The sequence below is a fragment of the Calliphora vicina genome, chromosome 3, assembly GCF_958450345.1.
Source record: "Calliphora vicina chromosome 3, idCalVici1.1, whole genome shotgun sequence".
Classification (NCBI taxonomy): Eukaryota; Metazoa; Arthropoda; class Insecta; order Diptera; family Calliphoridae; genus Calliphora; species Calliphora vicina.
In genome coordinates, this window is record NC_088782.1 from 129743959 (window position 1) to 129762466 (window position 18508).

General features: G+C 31.3%; 2 protein-coding genes across 7 annotated transcripts in view; one reads left to right on the forward strand and one right to left on the reverse strand.

The window, feature by feature from the left end:
- The first annotated feature begins 4358 nt into the window (after positions 1 to 4358).
- On the forward strand, positions 4359 to 9370 carry LOC135953162 (mucolipin-3-like). The gene is made up of 3 exons (XM_065502883.1): positions 4359 to 5061; positions 7348 to 8198; positions 8263 to 9370. The coding sequence occupies exons 1-3, from the start codon at positions 4672 to 4674 to the stop codon at positions 9002 to 9004; spliced, it is 1983 nt and encodes a 660-aa protein (XP_065358955.1). The 5' UTR covers positions 4359 to 4671; the 3' UTR covers positions 9005 to 9370.
- Positions 9371 to 9993: 623 nt separating this feature from the next.
- LOC135955609 (receptor-type guanylate cyclase Gyc76C-like) overlaps positions 9994 to 18508 on the reverse strand; it is an 86241-nt gene continuing 77726 nt past the window's right edge. For 4 of the 6 annotated variants that reach the window (XM_065505965.1, XM_065505963.1, XM_065505964.1 and 1 more), the window contains 10 exons: positions 18319 to 18473; positions 17940 to 18162; positions 17148 to 17325; positions 16925 to 17085; positions 16444 to 16740; positions 16051 to 16383; positions 15822 to 15987; positions 15454 to 15763; positions 15160 to 15388; positions 9994 to 15097 (listed from right to left, as the gene is read on the reverse strand). In XM_065505965.1, coding sequence (XP_065362037.1) covers positions 13100 to 15097; positions 15160 to 15388; positions 15454 to 15763; positions 15822 to 15987; positions 16051 to 16383; positions 16444 to 16740; positions 16925 to 17085; positions 17148 to 17325; positions 17940 to 18162; positions 18319 to 18473 — 4050 coding nt within the window. In that variant the 3' untranslated portion in view covers positions 9994 to 13099. Of the gene's footprint in view, positions 15098 to 15159; positions 15389 to 15453; positions 15764 to 15821; positions 15988 to 16050; positions 16384 to 16443; positions 16741 to 16924; positions 17086 to 17147; positions 17326 to 17939; positions 18163 to 18318; positions 18474 to 18508 lie in introns of those variants that run through there. The other 2 variants (XM_065505967.1, XM_065505966.1) reach the window with 2 other exon arrangements.

An 18508-nucleotide genomic window follows, 5' to 3' on the forward strand; every position in this document is an offset into this window, starting at 1 on the left:
CTCCACTCCAGTGTTTCTGTTTCTGATTTTGTATCTTTATTTTTCCTAAGTTCAATGGCCTTTACCATAAAAACTCAGTTAACAAAAAATAGCTGGAAAGGAAAAGCTTTTTAATAACCATAGTTGTGTAAGGTTTACATACATACATACATATATGTACGTATGTATGTATGTAGATGTGTAAGTTTATGAATATAAAGTAATCTTATGATATATTAGCTGGAGTGTTGCCATTATTGAACTATTCTTCTACCTTCTTGTATCCCAAAAATATTTGCACTGGAAATTGAAACCGATGTCTTCCGATCGGGATAAAATTTGGAACAAGATTAGTGGTAGGATAGTAGTTTAGACAAAAAGTAAACATTTATTTAGATAGATATCCTACTCGCATCCCACTAAGCGACCAAAAAGCTCTTAAAGGAAAATATGTAAGTTTTCTTTTGAGCAAAAAAAAAATTCAAAAAAGTTTTTTTTTTGCAAAAAAAAAAGTCAAAAGAAGTATAACCGTTATATCAATATTTTCTTTGTTTTGATAAGGAATTTTTGTATTTTTTTTTTTCAAAATAGTCAAAATGGCTAGGTCACGAGATAGCAGAAATGGAATACTGTTCTCTTTTCAGATGAATCCATTTATGCCCTTCTAATGCAACAATTTATGAGGCGGTGATGGAAGAACATTTGTGATACAGAGTGGTTACAATTTAATGAGGTGCATGTTTTAAAGTGGCCGCCCAATCGCCGCTGTGAAGCAGTAAAAAAAAAAGAGATAAAACATGTAAGAGTGCTATATTCGGCTGTGCCGAATCTTATATACCCTTCACCAAATTATACTTCAAAATACAAATTTTAAATATTTTTAGGTAGCCAAAATTTTTTTCCAAAGTTGTTTTTTTTTAAATTTAAATTTTTTTTTTGGTGAAAAAAAATTCGGGTTAAAAAATATTTTTTCCGATTTTGACCCATTGTCGGTCGAACTTACTACGGTCGTATATACGTCGTTGCATAGGTCTTTGAAATATCTATCATTAGATATCCATATTGTCTATATTAATGACTTAGTAATCCAGATATAGGTCAAAAATAAGTAACAAATCAAGGTTGTCCTGGTGTTTTCCTCATATCTCCGTTACTTATGGACGGATTTTGCTGATTTTAAATAGCAAACTTCTCGAAAGCATGTCATGTCAGAATTATTGAAGATTTGGATTCCGAAGATATCTGGGGTCTTCAGAAAATTGATTTCAATAAACAGACGGACATGGCTTAATCGACTCCGCTTTCTATAAGGATCCAGAATATATGTATATACTTTATAGGGTCGAAAAATTATATTGTGGAAAATACAAACGGAATGACAAACTTATATATGTATACCCTTCTCACTAAGGTGAAGGGTATAAAAATATTTTGCACATATGCAACTAAAAATATTCTCACAATTAACAAATCGACTTATTTGGAATTAAATTATTTAAAAAATAAAGCTTTGAAAATTACATATATAATTACAAATATAATTTTTTTCCCCAAAATTAAACAAAACAGCAACACTAAAAATCATAATGCATGTGGGTATGGTCATGTATTTGTGTATTTTCATAGACTATTGCTAGGGATATTGTTTCTGTGCTTAAAACCTTATAAAACGTTATTTATTTTATGTTTTAATCAAGCGTTTTAAAATGATTAACGTGATTATTATTTTATTATATTTTTCCTCTCCTCTCTCTTTATTTAAGCTTGTTTTATGGATTAGTTACAGTTTTATTTTTATTCTGTTCATTCATTTGGGTTTTAAAATGACCTTCCCTAAGGTCTGAGCTCTGTGAACTTGTTTGTGGGTTTATTTCATGGTATTTAATTGTAATGCAAATTTTGTAAACAACTACACAAAAGCAATATTAAGATTGAATATATACTTTGATTAAACAGTAAATTAATTCTTTACAAGTAAAAGAATTTTTAAATTTAGGAAAACATTTTATAAAGATATTTTATTTTCAAAAAGAGACAATTATTTGGTAATTTGCATAAAATGCATAATTTAATACCTATTTAAATTTTCCTAAAAAAAAGTTATTTATTAGATGAAATTAGATGAAAAAATCGGTTTAGAAAATATTTTTTTTTTTAAATGTTGATTTCTATGACAATTTTTATAACGTCTTTGAAATGTCTTTCATTTGTTATCCCTATTCTCTATGTGCATGACTTAGCAATAGAGATCAAAAATAGGTAACAAAAAATCAAAATTGTCTAGTTTTTTTTATTATATCTCAGCGATCCCGGCTATACCCGATATAATTTTGAACTTGAATTGTAAAAAATTTCTAACTAACTACCAAGTCTGTTTCAAATTATTAATCACAATTAAATCTAATTAATTGTTTTTCTAAATTTTCCTACATTTAGTACATCAATCTCATTCATAATAAATTTTTAATGTTATAAAAGGTCTATAAACCAGAATTTCAACACAAAATTTGCTTTATAAACCTATAATAAATCGTAAAATTGATTATGAATAAGGCCTTTAAAATATTTCGGCCTACAAGGCACTCTAATACAGACTTTATTAATTTGTAATAAAATTTATTAAAATATGTTAGCATTATTTAGAAAACAAAAATATACTCACATTTTTTAAAAACATACAGCTTAAATTCTTTAAGTACACAACAATAAAAGCAAAAGTGTTCTCATAACATTAGACGGAGACGAACAGAGACAGAGCCACAGACGAACCGACACAGAACCATTATATGAAGTGAGGTAAATTTAAAACAGTTATACACTTTGAAACAGGTGGCGAAAATAACACAAACGAACTTGTTATATTTTTTTACAAAATTGGACAGTCGTTCTAATTATTTTGTATTCTTATAGGCGGCGAACTTGCTTACTTTTGTTTGTTATTATATTATCACGGACGCGAACCGACACAAAACTTTTCCCGGGAATAGTTACAGGTCTATTTTTTAAAAGCGAGTCTCATCCGGCCAAATATTGTGAACTCAGCAACAGCTAAATTCAAAAGTTGACAACGCTGAACACTTAGTGCTGCCTTATGTTTGAGAAACGCGTAAACAAGTAATAAGTATTGCAACGACTACTCAACTACTGATGCCATTTATCTACATCTCTCATTCGTAAGAAAACAAAGAAAGTTTCATTTAGTACGCTTTTATCATTATTTTCTTTACTATTTAAAGCATTGGCGGGAAAATAGAGGCATTTAATTCGAGTCTCACCCGGCCCTTATTGTATCATGACCTGGCCCAAAGATTGTCAACTCCGCAACAGCTATATCAACCGAAAGTTTTGTCCAAATGGATTCGACAACAGTTATGCTGTAACAACAACAATTAGACACTAAACAATATTAGGCTAACACAAACGCACTTGCTCTGTTTTGGATGTTATATTTTACACAATATTGGACAGTCATTAGAATTCTTCTGTTAGTGTACTTATAGACGGCTGAAATAACACAAACGAACTTTGTCTTTTTTTGATATTATAATATTATCACGGAAGCAAAACCGACACAAAACTGTTCCCGGGTTAGTTCTACCACTTTATATGACAGGGATAAGCTGGCAACATTAAGGCACTTAGAACGGCTGCCGGAAATAACACAAATGAACTTATCCTGTTGAGGATGTTATAATAATAGATTTAAATTGATATTTTTTCACTTAATTTCTTTAAATTACACGATTGATAAATTTACAATATTTTGCCAACATTTCATAACTACAGGCTGTGCAAAAAAAGAAGAAATTGATTAAAGACAAATTATTAACAATAAGCTTAATATTTATTTGTACCTTTTTTTAAATACACTTTCCTAATCAGGTTTTGTTAGATAATAGATTATAAATTAAGAAATAAAATAATTTATTTATAAAAAACACTTTTAAGCCATTTTCTTTATGCATTTTACTCTACTCTTTAACAATTTAAGATAGAAACTAAAATCTCCCGCCAAGTGCAACTAATTTAGCGATTTATTAAACAAATCTACAGATTTTAAAAGCAGTTATTAAATTTAGGCATAAATTACAAAAAATATCCTTTTAATAAGTTTGGTAGCACATAATGAGATGAAATATGGTTAATTTACATAAACATATTTCTTTAAACAATGTAAATATTTCAAAAATAAACAATGAAAATATACGTTGAGAGCGTTTTTAAATTAAAAAGTTGACAACGCTGAACTCTATGCTGCCATATTTTTGAGAAACACTTAAAACAGTAGTCGGTATTTTGACGACTACTCTGTCACTTTTCTACATCTCTCATTCGTATGAAAACAAAGAACATAGAAAAAAATCAAAACAACAAGCGAAAGTTTCATTTAGTACGATTTTATCATTATTTTCTTTACTATTTAAAGTGTACGCTAAAGAAAAACATAAATTAATTAATAACGGATGTATTAAAAGCATTTCTATTTGTATAAAATTTAAAAAAAAATATTAAAATTTCAATTTTAAATAAACGATATACGACGTAGAAATTTTCTTTTGCTGTGAGTAAGCGGATCAAGGTGACAAATATTTCAACACCTAGTCCGAACAGCAAAAGAAATTTTCTGCCTTTCTAAAAGAAAACTTAGTGCAGTCTCTTGAATTAACAAATTACGGCAGTGGAGCTTATACAATGTCAACAGGCAATTATAATGCTGCCACCAAGGAAGACCGTAAACAAAATGAAACAGAAGCACCAGATGTAGTGGTAACCCGTCGCAGACCAAGTGGTGGGGAAGATTCACGCTGTGAAAGTGATGAAGAATTTGCCAGTCCCCACAGTCATACAGCAGCCTCGAGACAGTCTTATAAGGAAGCTATGAATACGCCTTTATCCGATGCTGCTGGCAGAAATGCCAGTGGATTCAATGAAATGCCTGCATCATCTACATGTATAGAAGGTGTCTCTCCTATGGCCATGTATAATGAAGAGCGCATGAGACGCAAATTACAATTCTATTTTATGAATCCCATTGAGAAGTGGCAAGCCAGACGAAAATTTCCCTACAAATTTGTAGTGCAGGTAAATTTAAATTGTTGATAATCGTAATAATGCGGGTGAAGGCCATTAAAACGCTGATGTTTTCTAAACTAATGTGTTTATTATTGTTGTAAATTGATAAAGAAGTGTTCTGCTGTTAGTGCATCTTATAGTCTGTACTTTCTCATAAAACCCACATTGTTATCACACTATATTTTTTGTGAGAAGTAATTTTGAATTTATGCATACTTAAATGACAATGAACATTTTTGTTTGTTTAAGAATTTAACATTAATTAATGTAGTTTTAAATTTAATATAGAAATCAAAGCGCTGACAAACATTTATATTACTAAGGGCGTAAAACTTTACTTGTATGCTCAGTTTGTAGTTTTTATTTTAAAAATAGATATGATAAAACAGAAAATTTTCGTTGGCTCTGCTAAAAAAAAAACATTTGTTCAAGCTTAAGCAAATAAAAACCAGCCATGCGAATCTAAAAAAAGATTAGGGAAAATTTGGTTTTTATTTGCTATTACAGTGAAGCAACCAAATTATAACTAGGCCTTTTTAATTTTGCTACATATTAGCAATTGTTATAAATGTTAGAAATTGAGTTAAAATTGTTGATAATTATTTTTAAAGTTTTTGATAAAGTCGTATGTATTTGTTTTCCAAAGTGTGTCCGTCTGTTTTTAACTCTAATTGTTAATTATGTTTTTTTAATTTTTTATTTAAAAAAATATTACAATTTTTAGCTTATTCTGTTAAATATTACTCATACTATAGTAGAAATTGTTAATTTTTTAAACAGTTGTTATCTTAGTAGCACAATACGTTGTTTGTTTTAATTTTACCAACAAAATCAAGTTAAATAAACATACGTTGAAAACAAAAAAACGCTTATTACGAATTATATTTACGCCACCCTCCTCTAAAAATAAACACAAGCAGACGACATGATATACAAGTTGGTTGTTTTAAATAAATTTCTATTGTTTTGCAGTTTTTGCTTAATACTTATTTTTATTACTGTTTTGTAATCTGGGCATAATAATTCAATATCTTTTACAAATAATCAAAACAAATTTTGTTTAATATACTAAAATATTTAGTATAAACCTATACCATCATTCTTTTCTGTTTTCCATGGGTTATTTAAGCAAGTACAACAGATAATAAAGAATAAACTTTATGTGTATTAGTTATCAGTTTAGTTTAGTTTTAATTTAATAGTTTTGTTTATTTATAACTAACATTTTAAATTGAAATTTCATATGTACTCAAGAAAATTTAGTTTTATAATGATTTTGTATATAATATTACAATTCTAAGAATTAGATGTTCAAATTATTTAGTTGTTTTTATTTATACCCGTTTTGAAATCAATAATGTAATTTGTAACTTAAATGTATAGTGAGAAATCGACCCACAAATGCCAGATATGAGCAAAAAACTGTAACTACCTCGATTTTTTACCTATTTTTGATCTATACTTATTTTGGATCTAAGTCATTAACAGAGACAATATGGATATCTAATGGTAGACATTTCCAAAACTTTTCCCATGCATTGGAAATTCGTACCGACAATGAGTAAAACATTTTTTTTTTACAAAAAAGATTGTTTCCAGCAAAAAAAATGTATCCAACTAATTTTTTTCATGCGTGAAGGGATAAAATTTTGTTCAAAAAATTTGTTCAACAAAAAATAGTTTTCATACTTTTTTGAGGGATATAAAAGATTTCTGATTGAAATCGGTCCTTATTTCATCTGACTTATTTAGTCATGCACACAAATTTCTCATCTTTTTCAAAATTCAGGAACATGTCTTTTAATTCCACGAACATAATTTCAAATTTGAATTAGACTTTGATCAAATATATCAAACCAGAAGAACAGTTAAATTTTTTTGCATATATTAAATATGCATGTTTTTGAATATTGTTTCGTAACACTCAGTACGCAATACGTTTAATGTTTATAAACTTATGCAGGTGAAATATATAAACAACTAGCATGCTTTAAATTAATATATGTATATTTATTAATTGCATTTCGATGTTTTGCTTTGTATTTGCGTCATCTTTTTGTTAAAATGTTTAAAAACGAATAAATAAAAACAAAACAAATAAAATACACATTTTAATTTACTTTAACAGTATTAGTGTATTGTGGGATTTCCCTAAAAAAAAAAAACTGTAAAAATATATGAATTGTTATACTATACCTTTATAAACTAATATTTAATGATTTCATTTTATAAACAATTTGAAAACATTGTATTATATATGCATATTTAACATTACCATTTTTCTTCCTTTTACAGATTGTTAAAATCGTTTTGGTCACCATGCAATTGTGTCTGTTTGCTCACTCACGTTACAATCACATCAACTACACCTGGGATAATCGTATTGCATTTTCACATCTATTTTTACGTGGTTGGGATTCGTCGCGTGAAGTTGAATCTTATCCACCTTCTGTGGGTCCATTTGCACTCTATGAGAAAACTGAATTTTTCGATACCATAGATTACGCTTTAAACGGTTATGCCGCTATGAATCGTTCCATTGGCCCCTACGACTATCCAACCCAGGACAACAGTATGGCTCCTTTGAAATTGTGTCTGTACAATTATCGTGAAGGCACCATATTTGGTTTTAATGAATCCTATATTTTTAATCCCCAAATTGAGTTGGTTTGTGAACAATTGCCCTCCAATGTTACCGCCATAGGAGTGCAAAAATATCTAATGCAGCGCGGCGTGGAAGTGAGTTTCTCCTCACTGGTTAAGGCTACATTGGTATTTGCCATAAAGACGGTTAATTTTAAAGCTTATGGCGGTCCTTTGTCGGCTCCCGATTGTTTTAAATTTGATATAACCATATTCTTCGATAATAGAGATCATGATGGCCAAATGTTATTGTCTTTAGATGCGGATGCTACACGTTTGCATTGCAAGGGAGATGTGGATTTTATATCAGATGCTGAATTTGATGCCATTTTAAGATCAATATTGAATATATTTGTTTTGTTGGTGTGCTTGCTGTCTTTTGCATTGTGTGCCAGAGCATTGTACCGGGCCTATTTGCTGAGATGTCAAACGGTGGGCTTTTTCCGCAGCCATTTCAACAAGGAATTGAGCTTTGAGGGTAGACTGGAATTTGTTAATTTCTGGTGGGTATTACTATGGAAATATCAATAATTTTTTATGTAATTTATTTAATTTCCTTTATTTTAGGTATATTATGATTTTATTCAATGATGTTTTACTGATTTTGGGTTCAGCTTTGAAGGAGCAAATCGAACGAAAATTCCTGGTGGTGGATCAGTGGGATACTTGTTCTTTATTTTTGGGTATAGGCAATCTGCTGGTGTGGTTTGGTGTTTTGCGTTATTTAGGTTTTTTTAAAACCTATAATGTGGTAATTTTGACTTTGAAAAAGGCGGCTCCCAAAATTTTCCGCTTCCTAGTGGCTGCTCTTTTGATATATGCCGGCTTTGCTTTTTGCGGTTGGCTGATATTGGGACCATACCACATGAAATTCCGCTCTTTGGCCACCACCTCAGAGTGCTTGTTTTCATTGATCAATGGCGATGATATGTTTGCCACATTTGCCACCATGTCCTCGAAAGCCAGTTGGCTATGGTGGTTCTGTCAGATTTATCTGTATTCCTTTATATCCCTGTATATATATGTGGTGCTATCACTCTTTATCTCTGTCATAATGGATGCTTATGACACCATCAAACGTTACTATCGCGATGGTTTCCCAGTGTCAGATCTGAAAGAATTTGTGGGTACCCGCACCGAAGAGGACCTGACATCGGGTGTTTTCATGAACACTATGGATGATTTTGATCACAGCAGTTTCTTGGATGTGGTACGTAAAGTTTGCTGTTGTGGCTGTTGCCGTAATTCGAACTCGGCCAATGATAATGGTCCCACCGGTTATACCACTTTGACAAGTATTATCAAATGAATACAAGTGATTTTTTTTTTTGTTTCGTGTAGTTTAAATGTACACTGTGTTATTATTTAGTTAAATGTGTTATTTTTTTGTGCTCTTGCTTTTAAATGTAAGAAAGAAAATGCTTTTGTAAAATTTAAAAAACTAGTTTTAAGTTTTGATATTAATTAATTAACCTTCCTGTAAATGTAAAAGAAAACTATGAACTATTTGCTTCACAAATACATATAGCCAAAGGATCTTAAATTATTTTTCGAATACATTTTTTTTTGAGGAAAATATTGAAAAAACATTTAATAGTTATAGTAAATACAACAATAATTTAAAAAAAATCAATAAAAATATACAAACAAGTAATTATTTACGAAAAACAATAAACGTTTGTTTTTATTTATAAAGTAACCATCTGGCATCACTTATATGTGTAATACTAAAAAAGCTTCACATACTTTTAGGCGGAAATATAAAAAAATTATAAAACACTTCCTGCTAAATTATGTTCTCCTGGTATTTGATGGAAATTTACGGATTTTTGCAAAATCTAGAAAAAAAAATACAGTGGAGCGCGGGCGAAAAACCAAATAACTAATTTTTAGGGAATAGCAAGTATTTATCGTATTTATGCATATATTTTGGTATTTTTAGAAATATTTGGTCAATTCACAAGGTCTCTTATCGTAGCATATTGTCATAATGTCCTAATATTTCACAATCGTTATTATAGCATTTCAAGCAAAAAATGTTCTGAAATAATACTACTTTGTATGCTATGTTTATTGTGTTATCGTAACCAACCAGCAGAGACCTGTGCGGAATACCTAAGAGTCGGTTAAGCCGAGCCGCCGAGTCCTGATATATTAGGACATTATGACAATATGACTGATAATTGACCTTGTGAATTGACCAATTGTGTATTATTTTAATAAAAATACAGCGGCTAATACACCTTTCTTTTATTTATAAACATTTTAACCCCTTTTTAACCTGTGAAATAAAAAATGTTTGTTTTCATATTTTATTTATTGAAACTTGAAAATATTCATATTTTTCATATGGCAATTCATTTGAGAATAATTACAAAAATAACTAGAATTTATATGGTCATCGTTTTTTTAACTTTTTGCATGATTTCATTTTTTTTTTGTTATATATAGTTACAAACTTTACAACATTTACACACATTGTACAACAAACATATTATGAAACTAAAACAAAAATACAAGCAAAATTGATGAACATTATTTGTTTAAACAATTCAAGGTAATTTTCAGTTTTTGTTTTTCTTTTTTTGTTTGTTTTGTTTTAATAGACTATTATAACATACTTATTTAAGATTTAAATTACAATACAAACATTTTTTATGTAAATATTTTCTAATAATTACATACATTTAGTACATTTGTTATTATGTATGTTTTACAAATATTTAGTTATCTTTTTTTTTTTGATTATTTATTTGATTTAATTTATTTGTTTTTAAACTTGTCCTAAATACATGATTACAAATTATGATGATAATTTCTTACAAAGTAGTTGGTTTTTTCTTTATTTAATTAAAACTAGAAAACAATAATGTATACATGTTTACTACTACACATATACTCAGAAAGATTTATGTTGAAATATACTGAAACAAATCTTGTGAAATTAGCATGCTGCACTTCATTTGAATACAGAGGAAGAGGAATTTAATTGTAAACGATTTTATTTCGAATTTTGAATATGTATTTCTCTTTTAAATGCATTTTATAATTATGTACTTGAATTCTTACAATACAAATTTATAATTATCGCAGGGAAAAATGTTAGTTTATTGTGTAAAATTATGGTTTTTATATCCTTCTCCATGAGTGGTATTTTGAAATCAATTTTCGGAAGCCCATACCTTACTTACATACATGATAGATACATGTATGTATGTATTTAAATTCGGAAAAATCAGCTGAAGTAAAAGAAAAAAACACAACTGCCTCGATTTTTGACCTACTTATATCTGGATTACTAAGTCATTAACTTAGACAATATGCATAACTAATGATAGACATTTCAAAGACCTTTCCAACGATAACGCCATAGAAATTCGAAACGACAAAGGGTCAAAATCGGGATAAATATTTTTTTTATCAGAATTTTTTTCAACAACAATTTTCAAAAAAATTAAACATTTTTTTCACCAAATTTTTTTTTTTAAACTTGCATTTACCCTCAATTTTCAATAATAAATTTTTTTCAACTAAAATTGTTTTCAATAGTTATCTTAAAGTATACTTTGGTGAAGAGTATATAAGATTCGGCACAGCCGAATATAGCTCTCTTATTTGTTTTTTTTGCATAAAAGAGTTATTTTCAATAATACTTATGAACAGTGCATAAGGAAATCGGCACAGCCGAATGTAGCACTGTTACATGTTGGGAATTCAATTTCTAATGGTACATATTTAGAAAGTTTTAAAGATTTGTTCAACAATTTTGGTGGTCCTAGAAAAAATATTCCAAATTATATTTAACCTTTTTCAAAACGTTATTTTTAACTTCCAAAATCTATGTTTTAGGTAACGATTAAACCATCGTGGTTAATTTTTACGGCATGCTAATAACACAGTATTGATCTGTATATGACAACATGATTATAATAGTAATAATAATAAACATAATTATTAATTAACTAAACTAACATACATACATTTACTCTCACAGATAACAACAATACATATATACACGTACATACAATACACATACAATTCTATGATACAAAAGCAGACACAACATTTTGTTTCTCTAACTAAATATATTTTTATTATTACAATTATAATTAACAACTAACCACAATATTATGGGCCTAATCGAGAAACACCACCGCAAAACCTTTTCAAATTTTTGTATAAAACTAATTTGAAAACTGAGTTATTTCCATTCAAAAATTTAAAAATTGTTTTCCGTTTGGGTTTCTGTATAATTTTCTAACAACAATTTTTTAATTGCGCGATTAATTTTAATTTTATATTTCTAAATAACCAATCTTCTTTATAATTAAACAAAACAATCGTCGATTAAAGGAATTATCAGAAAACATTATCATCAATATCACTTGAAAACAATTGATTGATTGATTAAAAACTTACAAAGAATTTTGATTAATTAGCTTGTTTTCTTATTATTAATTAAACACACAATCTTAAATTATTTATATGTAGGTAGGTAGGTAGGTAGGTATTTATGTATGTACAAAGGCCTAAAAATTGTGGATTTTAAATTAAAAGAAAAGGGAAAAAACTAAATACAACAATAATATAATAAAGCTAAAATTAAAATTATTTATATACTTATAACTAATGAAATATAATTACAATTACTAAGAAAAAACAAACAAAAAATATATGAATGGCTAAATTTTTACTAAAATTTAATATTTATTGACTTGAAGTTTTTTGTTTTTGTTTTTATTTTTTTTTTTTTTTGTTAATGAATGTCGAGGTTTAATTAAATTTTCTTATAATTATTAAAACAATTAATTAAATGGTTGTTTTACCAGTAGTGTATGTACGTATATTTTTTGTTAATTAAATTAATGAAAAAATAATAAAGTAATCTAAAAAAAAAAATATAAAGAAAATGTTATATAAAAAAATACATTTATCTTTGTTTGGTGGAAAAGTCTTATAATTTCGCATTATTTGAAATATTGTAATAAACCCATTAAACAGTGTTAAATCAAATCATTTTACAAATTTAAAAAATAAATATATAAATCGCATAAAGTGATCAAACACTGTTATTTATAATTAAAATAAAAAAAATCCTAATGTTTTTTTTTATTCATTTTTTCTTTTTTTTAATATTTGACCGATTTTTTAAAAAAATAAACTCAAAATTTTAAATTAACATTTTAAAACGATCCGTTTGGGGCGCGTTGAGGGACATTTTGCATGAGGGGGAAACAAATTAGCAATATAAATAATTATACATATGTATTAATAAAAATAATTATAATAATAATAAACTAGTCTAGAGACTGTGACTAGACACAATTCTACATAACGAAAATTGTTCCATTCTTAAATATATAAACAAACATACTCTATGATAACACACGTAATATAATTTTCACTAAACTATGCTCTCTCGGTCTCTCGAAGAACTGCTGATGTCACTGAACCCGGGCACTCCTCTGACAGCACTTGGCAAAATACCCACGCGTCTTAAAGAAGCTTCACTGGTCTTTTTTCCATTACCATGGAAAATACTAACTAAACGATCTATTATAGAAGACGAATTGCCAGAATCGCCGCCGGTGGTGTTATTGCGAGAGGCTTTCTTGCCAGCTGCCTTATTTGAGCTGCCGGCTTGGCGGCCATCAATGTCTGGGGCATAACTGACACTGTTGCCCGCATGCTGTTCAATGTTTTCTAAGGAGTGCCATCGCTTAGCTTTCTCCATGCTGGTGGGTGTCGTAAGGGAAGCTTGTCGTTGCAGTAGTGGAGATTGGACGTCTTCTTCAATCGTCATGCCACCATTACAATTGTTATTCAAGTGTTTGTAAGGCAACATGGAGACACCGGTACCAGTGCTGACTCCTCCTATGGAGTAGCCACCTCCGCTACGTCGCCTGTTGAGAAGGGAGGAACCCACAGGAACAATTGTGGCTGAACTGCGGTTATTTATATCGCCATTATCTCGCAACATCAGTAAGCCCACATCATCGCCTTCGTATTCTTCTAGAGCAGGTACATTGTTCGTTTCATTTGTAGCTTCGTTGTATCTCTGATGCTGTGTGGAGTCTTCGTCCGTTTCACCATTGGGATTATCGTTTATTAGCGAGACTCCTGTATCCAAAGATCTCGAGTTGTTCTTGCTCAACTTTGAAGGCGGCAGTATCTTTGGCTCGTGACGCTTGCGCAATTGAAATGGTATGGGATCAAGGGATATGGCTTCACGTAAATTATGATGAGCAATCACAGCACTTCCTAGTATAATACCACTTCCATACATATCCTGAGTAAAGTTGGGAGAATTGACAATTCGATGCGGGCGCACCATGGCCAAAGGTTTGTGCGAGGGACTAGCTAGGCGGGATGAGCTAAAGGCCGATCCAATGCCGCCATTTACACCCACGCCGTTATTATCACAGTTTATTTCGGAATGCTCCAGAGTGCTATGCGATGCATGTGAAGCCTCCGTTATATTATCGGAGTTGACAACACCGCCACTACCATTTAAACCGCCACCACCAGTAGCACCACTGCCACCGTAGCCCATATATTCTGGTATGCTATTGCCTGGAAAATTCCCCACACCATTGGCTGCAGGGCGTTCATAACGTTTCATAGACAAGCGTGGCGATTCCCGTTGCACCTGATACGTTGATCCTTGAAGGCTATAATTGGACTCGACATCGGCTCGAGGTACACTGGACTGACGCCTAGAGCCGGCACCAGCGTAGTGCATCCCCACTATACTAGGTTGTCTGGAATCCGAATTCAACTTCGGACTCTTGCGTGGACGGCAAAACAATGGTGGTGGCAAGTCTGTCATATCGATCTCTTTCTTTTGAATGGCTTTCTCGGTAGCTCCCACTAGCCAATATGTGACCACATCTCCCTTGCCCTTCATATTGACCAAACCGCGTTTCTCGGTTACGTAACCCTCCAACTTATCCAAGGCATCTTTGCACTTGCCAGAGATGTGTATTTTCAAAGCCTCTCCATTTGACTCCATGCGAGAAGCCGTGTTAACAGTGTCGCCAAAAAGACAATAACGCGGCATTGTTAGTCCAACAACACCAGCCACCACCGGACCAGTATGCATGCCAATACGAAGTTTTAGTACCTCATTTGGTCTGTGGGCAATTCTATGTTGTTTCACAGCCTGCAAAAGTTCCAAAGACATTGAGGCAATTTCGCCAGCATGTCTGTCGCCGTTTTTAATGGGCAAACCCGATACCACCATATAGGCATCACCAATTGTTTCCACTTTATAGACATCATAGCCGCGTATGATACGATCGAATACCGTATAGAGATCATTAAGAAAGTTGACCACCTGCAGAGGAGTGCTCTCGGCTGACATAGCCGTAAAACCAACAATGTCGCTGAAATATATGGTCACCTAAAAGAAACCAAACTTTAGTTTAAATAAATTCACAACTATTACAAATATATTGAACTAACCAAATCATAGGATACGGGCTCAACCCCCAAACCCATGGTTAATTTTTCGGCTACAGATTGCGGCAGCATACGATGCAACAGATCTTCAGTTTTACGCTTTTCCTCGCACAACAAACGGGTACGTTCGGTAACAATATCCTCCAAATTATTGGCATACTTTTCCATCATTTCCATCATTTGATCCATAATATTTTTCGTTTTTCCACCACGCATTTTCTTCAGGCGGGTTCTATGTATATGCAAATTGTCACATATTAGTTTTTAGTGACGTTATGAGAATCGTACTACACTTACCTTATTGTGGGAAAATCAGGTCTCACTTCAGGATCCTCATGCCAGCAATCCGTTATACAACTTAAAACATAATCAGGACACAGCTCACCCTCGATTATGCACTCCAACTCGGGACGAAAAGGCATATCGCCCTTAATGGGTTTCTTTTTAACCAAGTCCACAATTTCCTTGGGCTCGTATAGAGTTTGACCAAAGGGACCCTTACGACTAAATATTTCATACATTATTATGGCAAAAGCATAAACGTCACCCTTTTGGGAGCCATACACATGGGGATTTCTTAGAATTTCGGGAGCTTTCCAAAATTGATCTATTAAATGATAATTTCAATTAGTTTTCTATTATAATTTTGCTACAATTAAACATACTTCTATAGTGCTGATGTTCTCCTATGGATTCGCTTTCAGCACAGTGCCTTAAATCATGCAAACCAAAGTCGGTCACTTGCAACATCCATCTTGAAGTGACCACACAATTGGACGACTTCAGATTACCATGAAAAACCAACGACGAATCATGTAAATAAATCATACCCTAAAATAAATTTAAGACATTATTATTACATATTTAGATTTATTAGTGATTCGGAAGACTTACCTTAATGAGATCATGTATGAGAGAAGCTATAAACAGATCATCCAATTTGATATCTTCATTCTCGATGATGTCATACAAACTGCCTTTGGCACAATAATCAGTGACTAGTAATATGCGCATGGGCTCCACACAGGCACCAATGAAACTGTTAACATTATCATGGCGTAATTCACGCAACAAACGCATTTCTTTCATGATTTCACGTGACATGTCCTTTTTGCGTGGAAATTTCAGTTCTTTTATACGCACCACTGCGCCCCGCAAACGAGCCGTGGATGTAAACACTTGATTTGAGCATCTAGAGCCAAACGATTGGGCACTAACCAAACTTAGCTGGAATTATAAAATTTTTATAATATTTAAAGCATAATAATCATAATTTAAGCCTCTTACCTTACTGGGTGACGAGACAATATCATTGCCCGAATAACCTTTCACTTCAGATATATCGATTTTCCATAGAAGACCTTCTATTTCCAGTTCGATCTTCCATTTACGATAGATACTCATGGTAACAACACCGGCACAAAAGAGCAATAAACCTAAAATGCCAGCTGCCACCAAAGATGTTATATGGCGATCGTCCTTTTTACACAATTCATTGGCAAAACCACACATGGGCTCATCAAACGGACGATCACCGCCAGAAGGCCAATCCACACGCATAGAACCATTGATGAGTTTGTATTCCTAGAAAATAAAACAAAATTAACACATTTAATTTCTGTTTATAATAACACAAAATAGTTAATGATCAACACCATTTACATAAATAATAATAATAAAAACATGAGTGTGATTTAAATAGGAAATTAGGAATGAGTGTAAAATGTAGAAATAATAAAACAAGAACAAAAAATGACGACTCACTCACTGGAATATCAGATCCTTGTTGAAAATGTGCCACAGGTACCATATGAAAATTACATGATAGATTTTCACGATACGAATACTTAAACGGTTTATAGGCCAACACGGAGAAATTGCCCTCCGAATCTCCATTATTATCGATCTTAATAGTGGCGCCAGTAACACCTGTTGTTTAAAAATAATTTCAATGATTTATTTAACATTCTTTATTGATTTAATATAATTACTTTTATAGGTTCCATTCTTGATAATTGTCTCAATTATTTTACTACCATCTCGTGCTATATTATAGACTTCTTCATCCGTTAAGTTTTGCGTTTTTGAAGCATTGCGCAGCAATTCATCCAAGGCCCAGGCATACAATTTGGCAGAATCATAGAGGTAGGCGGCATATATAGAAACAAACTGCATTTATCATTGTATCAATTACAGGCGTAATTTGGCCAAACGAAAAGAAAATAAAGAAAGATAGTTGAAATTTTATTAAAATGTTTCCTTGTAAAACAAAGATAAACAAATAAATAAGTCTTCCAGTTCAATGTAATTGTCAGTATAGTGTAAAGTTAAGGCAACAAAAGAAAAGTATTATAAAACACACACCTTATTTTTGCAATTAAAGGAAAAGGAAGACAGAAAATTAAAATAAACTTGAGCATTTCTCCTTCAAAATCATAACGATGTCTAGCATTGTATGTATGTATGTATGTATGTATGTATGTATGTATGTATGTATGTATGTATGTATGTATGTATGTATGTATGTATGTATGTATTTATGATGATTGCTTGAAACTGACATTTTGAATATTTAACAATGTTTGCAGAAATAAAGAAATGCAAATTAAGTTACTTCCTTTAGTTTACTACATATATCCTATATCTGTTTTGCAAATATTTAACTAGCATTAACTTTTTATGTATAATAACCAAACTATGCAAACAATTATGTAATTAGAATGTTCAAATACTAGTTAGTAGAAAGAAACTATGTATTTACTTTCATACAATTGTAAACTCACCTTAATAAAATTATTGTTTAAAAATATGTGTGGCAATGTGAATTTAAACGGTTCCATTAAATTGTACTCTCTCACTTTGGCGGTAAACTCTTCATAACTGTCTGTGGGTGGGGTGGAGGCAACCACTAGAAGACTGCGGGCACGTTGTATTAAATTGTCAGTTTCTCCACAACTTTTCATATGCTCGATGTGTTCCGGTTTACGCAAATATTTTTCGGCTTCTCTAATGTGAAGTGATGTTTGTATGACTAAATTACACAACATAATTGCTTAGCTTTGCAAGCACAGCAAGCTCAGTGATCTTGAGTTTATGCAACAAATCAAATCAAGATAACTGGCTTGTTTGTTGCAAACAATACACACAATGTGAAATACTTACTTTGGCGTATAGGTCATCATATCGACGAATATCACCATGTATTCGCCTTTGGAGAAAAGATTTGCCGTGTCCATGGAAGCCATAAACTCAACCAAAGCATTAGCACTGCCCAAGAAAACATAGATGCGTGTACGATTCATGGTGTTTTGTACAATCTAACAGAGAAATTCATTCAATTCACAATTCATTC